The sequence below is a fragment of the Nilaparvata lugens genome, chromosome 3 (assembly GCF_014356525.2).
Source record: "Nilaparvata lugens isolate BPH chromosome 3, ASM1435652v1, whole genome shotgun sequence".
In the NCBI taxonomy this organism is placed as follows: domain Eukaryota; kingdom Metazoa; phylum Arthropoda; class Insecta; order Hemiptera; family Delphacidae; genus Nilaparvata; species Nilaparvata lugens.
Window position 1 is genome coordinate 61,197,351 of NC_052506.1, and position 12,613 is coordinate 61,209,963.

A 12,613-nucleotide genomic window follows, 5' to 3' on the forward strand; every position below is an offset into this window, starting at 1 on the left:
TAGACTACATTCACATCGATTACCACAAGTATTTTATCAAAGTGACATGAACTGTAGTTTACTTCATTCATGTTAAACGGGGTATCACGACACATCGGTTGAGTGTGTAGAAATATTTACTTGTGTAATCAAGGGACTAAAGAGCAACTTCTTTTCCTTTGGCGAAATGTTTAAATGGCTAAAACGCCTGTTGCTGGATTTATTCTCATGATAATTAAATAGGATTACGTCTAGTCCCTTTTCATTGTCTTTCAAAATTTATGAAATAAGATGATTCCCAGAATAATCAATTATTTTTCTCTATTGGTGAAAATTGAATTGAGAACAAGTGATTCATTGATTAAATTGGATAATAATTGTAATAAATTATCACGGACATCTAATGTTACAATGTTGAATTCAAGTTTCTTGGAAATATTCAATAATATTATTCTAAGAAGGTCTACTTCCATGTACTGAGGGAGGAAAATCAAGGTTCCTTGCAAGGTTCCAAGTATATCAAGCTGCCGGTCCATTTATAGACTAGACATATTTTTTATATGAATAAAACTTTCAGTCGATGATACTTTCAATTCATAGCTTAATGGTTAACGATGGGAGTGAGCAATATTGGAAGATTTCCTAATGCTTATGCCATCTTGTAAATTTGTTCGAACATTAAAATCTCTGGATTAGTGCTTGATGGGACCCAAATGCGTGGTTCCTGGTAACTGGATCTAATAGCTAAACAATAATTTTCCTTAATATTTCAAATTTTATTTTCATAATCTCAAATTTTTATCTTATTTTTAAAATTTTACCTTCATATTTAATTTTTTTTAATATTTCAATTTTCAAATGAAATGAAAATATTTATCTGAAGATTTTAAAAGAGAATCTACTTGTGGAGAAGTTTATCTCCAATTATTAACAATTTAAATAAAATTGACAATTATGCTAATTAAAATTAAAAATTCCTTATTTTTTGTAGCGAATATAATAAAATATATGAAGATGGGGCCTACAGTTGTACATAGATACACATGGTTAGGGCTATAGCTCAGTCACATAAGAATGTAGATTTTTGAAGAAATACTTGAAAGGCATCAATGACAGAATATTATACTTTAATTGAGTAACGAATTAGAAACAGTACTTATAGCCTAAAAATAGAACTTACAGTACAAGATGTAGTAGGTACCTAGTCTCATAAACATATCTTGTTGAGTTCTCTATGTCTCACCCAAGAGATTATTCCAAAAAAATATATATAAATTTGGCTAATACCTATATTATTATTATCATAATGATTAAACAAAAAATCATAGGCCTAAATATCAGTAATTCATCAACCTTGTTCAATTATATTAACAGTCATTGATATCTCTGGACAACAACAGCACACAATAAAAAATTGTCATAAAAATTTACATATCTTATGACTGCATAAAGTCTAAAGTGTCATATTTGAGTAAGGCACAACGGTAAAATATACCTAGTTTCAAATCGAAAGTATCTCAATGAATTAATTTATTATAATATTGTATTAAGTTATGAAGTAAGTTATATGGCACATCCATGACAATTTCAAATGCAGTTGATGTTATGCATGAAATATGAATGAATAATCTACAGATAGTTCTAATACACTAGATAGTTCTTGTATAGAATTGATTATTTTATCTTATTTTACTGTCGATAAAAACCTATAAGCGAAAAACATATCATTAGTTTACAAATTATCGTACTTAAAATTACTGTGAATTTTGAAAACCTTAAAATAGAAATGACTCATGTTATTTACAAAAATGATGATATTATTAAAGCTCAACTGAAAGTAAAACTTTTCAAGATAGTATACTGTTTGATACACCATTGATTTCAGAAGGTTTATCATGAACCATGAAATTGAGGAAGCCATCGACATCATCAAGCTCCTTGGAAGTGAACTTGACGACGATCGTCGCTCGGCCAGGGAAGATTGGAATCATTTTGAAGGGTGCACTCAATTCTTCATTCGGTCCAACATTGCTGCAAATTTCAAGTAGATCATCAGCATTTGAACTTTGAAGTGCTTTGAAATTCAAGTATGTGACAAAGTTCGTTATATTATTAATCTTGCATCTAATACATTTTGTAGTCTGTATATGAATCAAATTGATAATATACATGGATAACCAACATAATGACAGCCTGTAAATAACATAGATTTATATTAGTCCAGGCAATGAATGCTCACGAAAAGGTATAGTGAGAAACTTTAGGAAGACAATTTTTGACCCCCCAGTTCTGTTTAGGGTAGTAAGGAAGTAAACATATCAAAAGTCCCCACCTACACCCTATGTTAAGTGGGTGGGGGTGGTTCAAAGATATTAAAAAACTTTTGTTTCTTCCATACATCTCGAAAACTATGGACATTACTATCCTATACAAAATAGGAGCTCACATAATTTTCTACAATATCAAGAGTTACAAGCCCTGAAAGAGCAAAAAAAAATGGATAAAAACCTATTATTTCAACAATTTTACCCATTCATGAGGGAATATCTCAAAAACCAATAAAGATATCACAAAATTCCACTGAGCAAAACTCATAGAAAATTCATCAAGTTTCATTTTAAAAATGTTAGACATGTCAGTTAAACGAACTGTTCTCAAGTAAGCGTCTAAGCAAAAATTAAAAAATGCAACTTTTAAACCACCCTCACCTCTATAGCACAAAGAGTAGGGATTGGGACTTTTTATATGTTCACCTCCTTACTGGTCCCAACAAAGCTGCAGAGTCAAAAGTTGTTTTCAAAAGATTTCCTCTAAGTTCCTTTGCCAATCGGCCTATTGTTTCAAAACTGAAGATTTAACACGCAACACTAAAGCTGCTGCAACAGTCGTAGGGGAATGCGTAAAATTGTGAAAATATACATTGAATTGAAGAGAATTCAATACTCTATAAGCTTATAGTCAGCATATATTTTTCCCATAAGTTGAAAAATAGCAAAAAAATGTTTTTTTTTTTTTCAAAAATATCACACTTTCAAGAGCGGATATCTCGAAAATATAGAAGATACAGAAAAAGTTGTAGAATAGATATTGCAGGGAAAATTATGTAAGCTTCAATTCTGTATAGAATAGTAATGTCCATAAGACGCATAGTTTTCGAGGTATATTGTAAGAAACCAAAAATGGTACCTTTGAACCACTCCCATCCCCTTAGCACAGTGGATAGGGATGGGGACTTTTGATGTTTACCTCCTTACTACCCTAAACAGAGCTGCGGGGTCAAAGTTCATAAACTAGATGAGGAAAAATGAAGTTATGAGAATTCAACTGGAATAATATTTTGAGAACTAAATTTACAAATCGGTTATTGTAGTCTAATATACAGTAAATGATTGTAATTCATTCAATCATCGCTTCATATAAACTACCTTAGAATCTTGTAATTTTTTCGTTTCAGACCTCTAAACGAATTCAAACAGAAGTTATTAGCAATGTAGAAATCCTTTTTTGACATTAAATTTCCAATTATCAACATGATAAGGCTGCAGCCACAAGACACCTTGCAGCTAAATATTGTTCCCTACTACCAAATTTGGAGTGTCTCGAGTTTAAGACATCATAAAAATGCTAATAGTATCTCGAAACTACACATTGTATTTCGTATATTACTAAAAGTCAGTTCTCATAGATTGAATATCCTCAAAATATTATTGAAAAGAAATCATTCTTTTATAGTTTTACACATCGATGATTTATTTTCACTTACCTAGTCAGTTTGACCTTATATTGTGATTCCAATCCAGGTCCTTCAATCGTAAACTTTCCTTTCTTCAAACTGATTGGGAGAGGATTGATGAAAGACACAGTACCTGTCAGAGGCTGTCCTATCAGTGCTTCTCCATCCAGCTGTACAAAGAGCATCATATCGATATCGAATATTAAATGGCGACATAAAATTGAATTGAAATTTAAAAAATTATCTAGTATCAAATAAAATATTTATTCATCTAAAAATTTATTCATCTAAAAGTAGAAGAAGGCCATAATACAAAATCATGGTTGTTGAACAAGGCTACATAAAATCTCTAATCTCCTTTACTGCAGTAATTCATCATTCAAGACTTTTTCAAATCAAATACTACATAGCATTCAGAAGGGAATAAACAAACACTCATATTATTATAAAGAAAAGAATCGGCTTTTACATGTACGGGGTAGTGAAAATTCACGATTGACGCATTATCACTCATGAACTAATGTACTGATTTACTTGCATAGAATAGAATATTCATTTTATTCAACAATAATACAGAAAATTTCCATACAGTTGAATAACGTCAGGAAGATTTACAGTCAAAATACTCTATAAAATATAATTCACACGGCAAGTTATTATGTAAATCATACATTAAAATTACATTGGCATACATAAATAACATTGAAACACACTACATTACATTTGAAAATTCTTCAATACTATTGTGATGGTGATAATATTGAGATAAATAAATTAATTATGGGTTTGTGTTTTCATAGAGATAAATTTAGTATGGGTTCATTCGAAAAGTGTAGAATTAGGACTTCAACAATGAGACTTTAGTGATCTTGTAGCTGAATTTTGTGTGTAAATTTTTATCGTGAGAAATTTATTTTTCTGTTAAAAAATAATTTTCTCACATTAAGATTTTGCTAACTTGCGTCCGGGAAGACTCCAATTTTATGCAGGGTTGAGGTATTCTCACGGAACTGTATCTCCGTTAGCGATGGAAAATACACGTGTATTTGGGAATATTTCAAACTTGCATTATTTTCCTTTCCCACGGAATTATGCTCGTCTCCACGTGGACCGTTGTCTCGTTGGTGGAAGGGGAACATAATTTGCGTGGAATAGTTCAGTTCCAATCAAGCCGCGGCCGAATTCACATAAAAAATCCAGAGGTAGCCTCGGGCCTCGAGGGCTCAAAATTAACGTGTGTGTTGAATTTGTTTGCTGTTTAAGTTTGTTAATATGTATTATTTTTCGCCGTGAGTTAAGTTGAAGTAGTTTATTAATTATATGAAGTGAATATGTCAATGTTTGTTTGAATTAGTAAGTTATCCGGGAGTAATCAGTGTAGTGAAAATTTCTAAATAGTAAGAGATTTATAAATTGATCGATTGTTAGTGCCATTATATTTTCTAGCTCATGCTAAAAACCCTTGAATGACCGAGTCCCTAGTATCATAAATTTGTAATTGAGAAATGAGTAAAGCCCACGCTACCTTCGTGAACAGTTAGAATCCAGATAAGCAGTTAGCAAAATCTAACATGCAGTCATCTTGAATTTTTAGAATGTGCAATGAACCGATATGGATTATTTTTGTTATTGTCCAAATTTGAATTAGTTTAATTCATTTAATAAAATTTTACAAATTCAATAGAATGCTAAAGTTTGTTGTTTAATAAAGTCCCATGACTCGCCCTTTAGAATTTAGGGATCTCTTAATTCTACCCCCATTCTGGTTCGGTTACAAAACTGGTGGCTTAGCGGTGGTATAGACTGCAAGAATGTCTATCGAATCATTTGTTTTTGAGCTGTTGGAATTTTACATGTATTAACTAGAGATGGTGTTTTTTTTTTATCTTTGTTGATTAATTGAGTCATGGGACAAAAGTTTATGTTGAAAATGTAGTTATATTGAAAGTATGAGCCGTTTTGTAGAAGAAATTTGAAGAATTTAATTGATATGAAATAAAAGTTGTAGAAATGTCATGATTTCAATCTTTGAAGATGATAAGATGGGTCTAATTATTGAAAACCGTGAGAAAAGTTATAAGTCTAGCTAGAAGTGTAATAGAATATCAAATTACGAGTGCGCCTAGAATAACAATGCGAAGGAAGTTGTTTTAAATCTCATCTCTATCCTAGTATTAGGCTAAGCTTATTTTATAAAACGTGTCGGGTAGTATGGAATGAAATTTAGATAATTTAGAAAAGAGAAATTCCAGTGTGTAACCATTGAGAATGTGTTAGAGTAAGTGTAGTCCAAGGAACTTGTTGATCAATACCAACAGATTAACAACAGAGAAATAAAGAAGATCAAGATTAGAATTGTTGAAAGAGTTGTGATGAGAAATAGGTGTATTGGAGATTGTGAATGATGAAGAGATGAATTTTATGAAAATCTGTACTAACTGTTTTGATGACTCAGTAATTATTGTTGGATTGAGTAGATCATATTTTATTGATAAGTCAGATCAGTTTAGTGCAGATAAATTTAGTTCGATTTAGTAAATTTAGTTTAGTTTGCTATGAGCCTGGCAGTGAACAGCTCAACAAAAAGGGAAAGATGGACCTCAGACATGAACCATTTTCCTTGTCCGCAGCGGGACTCTAAACTCAAGCTTATAATGAGAGTATTGGTAAGAGATTTGAGCTGATAATGTGAATGTCAGCGATATAGTACAGTGAGGTATTATGAAGACATGGATGGGTGATATCCATGTAGGAATCCGGAGGGATTTGCACTGATAACATGAATTTCAGCGGATAATACAGTGATGTATTATCAGGTTATGGATTAGGGAATCCGTGTAGTGTAGTGTAGTTGTTCTTTGTGTTTTTGTTTTTTTTTCTTCGAGGTAGTAACTATTTCTATGTTGGCCTCAAAATTGTAGTCCTGAATAGTGTACTGACCTACGATAGGAGAATGAGATAGAAAGAATATTTGGGATGAATGTAAAGTGTGTGAGAGAAAAAGTAGTTGAATTGTATGATGTTTAAGACGTTGAAGTGAGAGAGTTGATTAAGAGATTAGAGAGAGAAAATTGTGATGGAATGCCTTGGACTACTACTTGAGATGACTTGAGTAAACAATAGATTTACATCAGCAGAAATGAATAACTGTAAAACTGTGGCAGTAAAAATGATCTTAAATGTATTATGGAAAACGAGAGTGATCAATGAGATGGGATAGAGATAATAGAGAGAGTGAGAGAACAGGAGAAAGTGAAAACTGTATTCATAGATCTGTACTATTTTATTGACCTTGTGCGAAAGTAAACAAAGATGAACTTCTGTAATTCATTCATTATTATGATCCAGCTTGGAATTTACTACAGTTAAATGTGAGACAATGGAACATGATTGAAATGCAAAATTATACTAACTGGTTGATGTTGTGGTCTGATATAAATTGGAAGATAAATACCATAATAATTGTTTTTGCTCTTTGGAGAAGAGAATATTTTTAGTTGATTTCAAGTTATTCAGTTAGGGTTTGGACATGCGTTATCATTGTAAGAGAGTTTATTATCATCAGTTTACTTGATAAGTGAATTTAATTAGAAAAGTTATTGAATTGTTATTTTGGGAAATAGTCGATTTTTGCTAGGTAAAGGACTCGGTCGAATTCCCCCATGAGCTAGATATAGTTGTGTTTTGTGTTGGGACTGGCACATCCCCTTCAAGTGTGAGTGTGAATGTCTTCCCTCGGAAAGCTCGACATTTTCCAGTAAATTTTCTTCAACATCATGAACGTCTAGCCGAGGACTGAATGTCACAATTGTAAATGAAGTCGTGACCCATTCCTGGACATTGTATCCAGGAAGATCCGCTGCTCGTTCCAGTAAAACCGTCCAGAAGATGTGAGCCCAGGTCAACCACTGCCTGATACTCACTTTAGTCAACACCTACTGCGTAGATCGCTTTCGATACTGGGAGAAGAAGCTGTCAGCAACACAGTCCGATAACAGAGGAGATGAAAATTTGGCCAATAACCGAAGATTGACTCCTAAAACGTTGACACAGGTGTGTCATTGCCAGAACCACCCTTAAGCCCTAAGGAGGGCCAGACCAAGATCCATTTCAACCCAACTTGCGTCATAATACTGGCTCAACTACTAGTCTGTCTCTCACCGGAGTACTCAAGGAGATGAGAGCGTCGTCAAAGAATCAACTGCAACCGAGTCCCAAGAGTGGCAACGTATCTGCTCTGAGTGCTGCTTCAGCCTGGTACATGGGTGTACCTCCAGCTGCCTGAACGAGAGACTCTCCTAGGATGTGTGCGGGCGCACACCAGCCTCCCTCCGGGACGTTTACGCCCTGCGCCAGCATTGTGGGGTCACAGACTCATCACTCCTAAGTCGAGAAGAAGCTTCCAAGTGTCCAGTGTGCAGAATATTATTGTGAATAGTGTGAATGCAGAATCTTAGTAATATCGTCTTGTTTAGGGGAGGGGGTAGTGTGATGGTGATAATATTGAGATAAATAAATTAATTATGGGTTTGTGTTTTCATAGAGATAAATTTAGTATGGGTTCATTCGAAAAGTGTAGAATTAGGACTTCAACAATGAGACTTTAGTGATCTTGTAGCTGAATTTTGTGTGTAAATTTTTATCGTGAGAAATTTATTTTTCTGTTAAAAAATAATTTTCTCACATTAAGATTTTGCTAACTTGCGTCCGGGAAGACTCCAATTTTATGCAGGGTTGAGGTATTCTCACGGAACTGTATCTCCGTTAGCGATTGTTAGTGCCATTATATTTTCCAGCTCATGCTAAAAACCCTTGAATGACCGAGTCCCTAGTATCATAAATTTGTAATTGAGAAATGAGTAAAGTCCACGCTACCTTCGTGAACAGTTAGAATCCAGATAAGCAGTTAGCAAAATCTAACATGCAGTCATCTTGAATTTTTAGAATGTGCAATGAACCGATATGGATTATTTTTGTTATTGTCCAAATTTGAATTAGTTTAATTCATTTAATAAAATTTTACAAATTCAATAGAATGCTAAAGTTTGTTGTTTAATAAAGTCCCATGACTCGCCCTTTAGAATTTAGGGATCTCTTAATTCTACCCCCATTCTGGTTCTTTTACACTATAGTAACTCTTATCAACTAAGAACCTATATAAGTCTGTTTTAAAGGTATGCGTCCTAGGATTTAAATAAGTTGGCAGCCTATTCAATAATTTCACACCAATATAACTGATATTATTGCTATGCCTAGTATTATGATGGTGTACATCTGTATTTGTTGTCAAGTTGTTTATATTTTTTACCACTAACATAATTACTTTATGAATGAAAATACAAGAAACTGTGAGAACTGAAAGATTTCTGAATGCATCTCGGCAAGTGTGGTTAAAGCCTAAACCTGCTAAGTATCTTATTGCCCTTTTCTGCAAAATAAATATTTCATTCATGTTCTTCAAAGTTGTAGCTCCCCAAAGTTCAATGCCATAAGAAATGTGTGAATAAATCAATGGAAAATATAGGACTCTTCCCGTGTCTAGGGGTACATAGCGTATGATGTTTCGCAGGACAAATAAATTAGTACTTATACGGCTGGCAAGTTTTTCAATATGAGCATCCCACGAAAGGCCTCTATCAATTACCAGACCTAGAAGATTTGCTTCTGTGACATTTTCTACCTTTGAGTCTCAAATATTAATGACCGGTTCAAAGAAATAATTTTTAAAACCAAATTGCATACATTTACTATTATTTGGATTGACTGCAATTTTACATAAAGATTTTGAATTTACCGATGATGGATATAACTAATTTTTTGTTTCTGAGAATTTTCAACTTTGAACAAATGATTTATACAAAATAATAGATAATTATTTTTCATGTTTCCTGAATATAAGGAGATTGCATTTTACAACACAAAATTTTTCCCAATGCAAAGCACAAGAATAGTGTCTTCAAATGCTCTTCATCCAATTTTTATTGGAAAACTTCGCTACTATATACCAACATATATAAGTTTCTTAGAATTGATATAATCTCTAGAGTGCTGTAGGTCCACTGAATCGAAATCTGTATGTGGTAGAAAGTGAAACACCGCTAGCAATAGCAGACCACCAAGATAAACGAACGGTATCATGCGATATGAAATATAATGAATAGAATGGAAAAGCTGCTAAATCTTGGTTTATAAACTTTCAAAACTACGGAGTTGAAAATAGAAGTGATGAAAGTCATGAAATAAGCTACTTGATTGTATTTGGTCATAGATTAGTAGGATATTTACACGGTTTGTCAACCCATAAACCAAACAATTTGAAAACATTTCATACATATTTTATAATACAAAATATTTTGGAGCATGAGAGGAAATATTGGAGCAAATAAAAACAGGAAATCTAACATAATTACACTATAAGTTCACAAAGAATTTAGTAATGGAGCAAAACTGTAGTACCTACATGAAAGACTTTGTGTAAAAATATTCGAATTGATTACAGGTACACACCTTGAAATGCCCAAGGTGAAGCAACTCATATTCTATGAGATGTGAATAATTTGATAATTCTTATACAGAGCCCGGCATAAAAACCTGACGATTTTTGAGGGATAATAACTAAAGTGTGTTTCGTACAATTAAATCATATAATATATCAAATTAAAGATGAAATTTTGCGATTTATAGTGAATTACTTAGATTACTCTCAAAGTTTTTTAGTTGTAGATTATGTCATCCAAATGATTTCCGTTACTTTTCACGCACTCACTCAATCTAATTCTAAAATTTGCCATTGTTCGCCCAATCATCACTTGTGGTATTGCTTCAATTTCACGTTGAATGACTTCCTTTACTTCTGTGGATTATTGACTGCTCAATAACGGTAATTTTGTTTATTCACAAATCCCGAAAAATGAAAATGTTCTTCGTCACTTGAAAGAATAACGGCATCCTGGTAGACATTTTGGAATAATCTCGCAAGCGGCTTTGCAATGTGCCCAATAAATAGCATTAAGTTGTTGCACTAACATTATCTTATACGGATGGAATTTTAGGTCGGAATGAAGAATTCGACGTATACTTCGATCGGAAATGGCTAGTACAACAGCATGTTTCGCTGCTGAACGTCGTGGAGACTGTGTAAAAGCTACTCGGGCGTTTTTCAGGCGTTCTCACGATTCGTTTTCGTCCTCTTGGTTTCGTTTATAAAGCGGACAACGTGTTCCTGAAATTCTTTACCCACAACAAGATCGTATTCCTACCGGGAACAGGCGCGGGTCGATTCAAATTATTGAAATTTCTGCGACATAAACACTGTGTTAAAATAACTGAATCATTATTTTAAAATTAAGCTTCAATCACAATGGCTTGATGTTCACTTGACCACGACATACTGGCTACTGAAATGGCAAGAATAGACCTGTCAATGTACAACATTCTAGCCTTTTCAATGACAGTGGTTCAAACATAACAATTACTACAAAATCGTCAGATTAATATGCCGGTCCCTGTATGAAGAATTTCATTATTATAAGAGAGATTTCTTCTTGGAATATATCATCAATATTAAGCATTTAGACAAATGCTTAACACACTGGAGGCTATGCAACACACTGGAGGCTATGGAAAAACTTCCAAATCACGAAAATTTTACCCCCCTGGCATTCAATGCCATAAGAAATGTGTGAATAAATCAATGCAAAATATAGGACAACCAAACTAGAGCCCCCCAAATTTTTCCGACACATTTAAATAAGCCTCGCACAGAAAATTCGAAAGAAGCTTTTCTGTTCAGCTCCCGGAGATAAGCCTATATCCATAGTTCAATTTCGGTCAAATTCAAATGACGACCCGGGAAATTGAGTTTTCATTGAAATTTTGAGTTTTCCCAAATACGAAAAATTCTCAGCCAAAACTATGAGTTCACTGTGAAAACTGAACACCAAATCTGTTGCATACTACACTGGAGGCTATTTGTTTTCCACAAAAAATTTATTACAAGCTTTTTTTTCAGCTCGCCAAGTCATGTGTATAGCCATAGCTAAATTTCAACCAAATTCAAATGGTGACCCAGGAAAGGGAGTTTTCGCGCGAAGCTCAAATGAATAGTATACTTGCAAGAGCATAAAATTTACAAGAAAATCAACTTTTTCAAGAGTTGTTCAGTTACAAGAAAAGAGTCGATTGTCCTCACGCTGCAACAATTTCAACCTTTTTCAAGATTGGAGCATCTAAGCATTAATTTAGCTACTAACCAATTGATTATCAGGGGTGCTCACAGTGCGCAGTGGATGTCGGTTCTTTCGAGACCCAATATCGTTGAATCTTTTTTATTTGGTGGAGGGGGGGTACCAAAAGAAAGTCAGTGGTACTTCTAATATCTATATAAAATGATGTGGAGTATTTTTTTTTTTTGGATGTTGCCTACATGAGCGTGGGTAATATGATGAGATCATCAAACGTCCATGCCAACTGGCGGGATTTGAACCCACGACAAGGGAGTGCTAGCAGACCGAAGAATGTGCATCGTTTATAATAATATGAATGTCAATTATCCAATTAATATACAGAGTGTTTCAGAATGAATGTCCCCAATTTTAAAACAATTATATTCTATTGACCTATTTATTTGAAAAACGATGCACATAAATCAAATTTACATATTCTCACAGAAGCATCAAGTTTATGATGGTGTATTATAAGTGCTATATTTGAACTTCTTTCAAAGCTCAGACGACATATGAAAAAGTGGGGTTATTATTATTATGTCTGTTTCTGTCCATAATGTGGACCACACTGGGTGGTCACAGATAGACAAGTCAAAGAAAACAAAGCATGCACTTAAACAAGCAAGAGCATGTATCAAGCAAAATACTGTTCCAAAGCAGCACTCTCAACTGAAAA

The 12,613-nt window shown here is 33.6% G+C and overlaps 1 protein-coding gene across 1 annotated transcript in view; it reads right to left on the reverse strand.

Moving 5' to 3' along the window:
* Window positions 1–1,087: 1,087 nt before the first annotated feature.
* LOC111058498 (annulin) overlaps window positions 1,088–12,613 on the reverse strand; it is a 56,947-nt gene continuing 45,421 nt past the window's right edge. The window contains exons 13-14 of the mRNA XM_039424272.1: window positions 3,743–3,882; window positions 1,088–2,010 (exon numbers count right to left, since the gene is read on the reverse strand). Of these exons, the coding sequence (XP_039280206.1) occupies window positions 1,827–2,010; window positions 3,743–3,882 (324 nt within the window). The 3' untranslated portion in view covers window positions 1,088–1,826. The remainder of the gene's footprint in view (window positions 2,011–3,742; window positions 3,883–12,613) is intronic.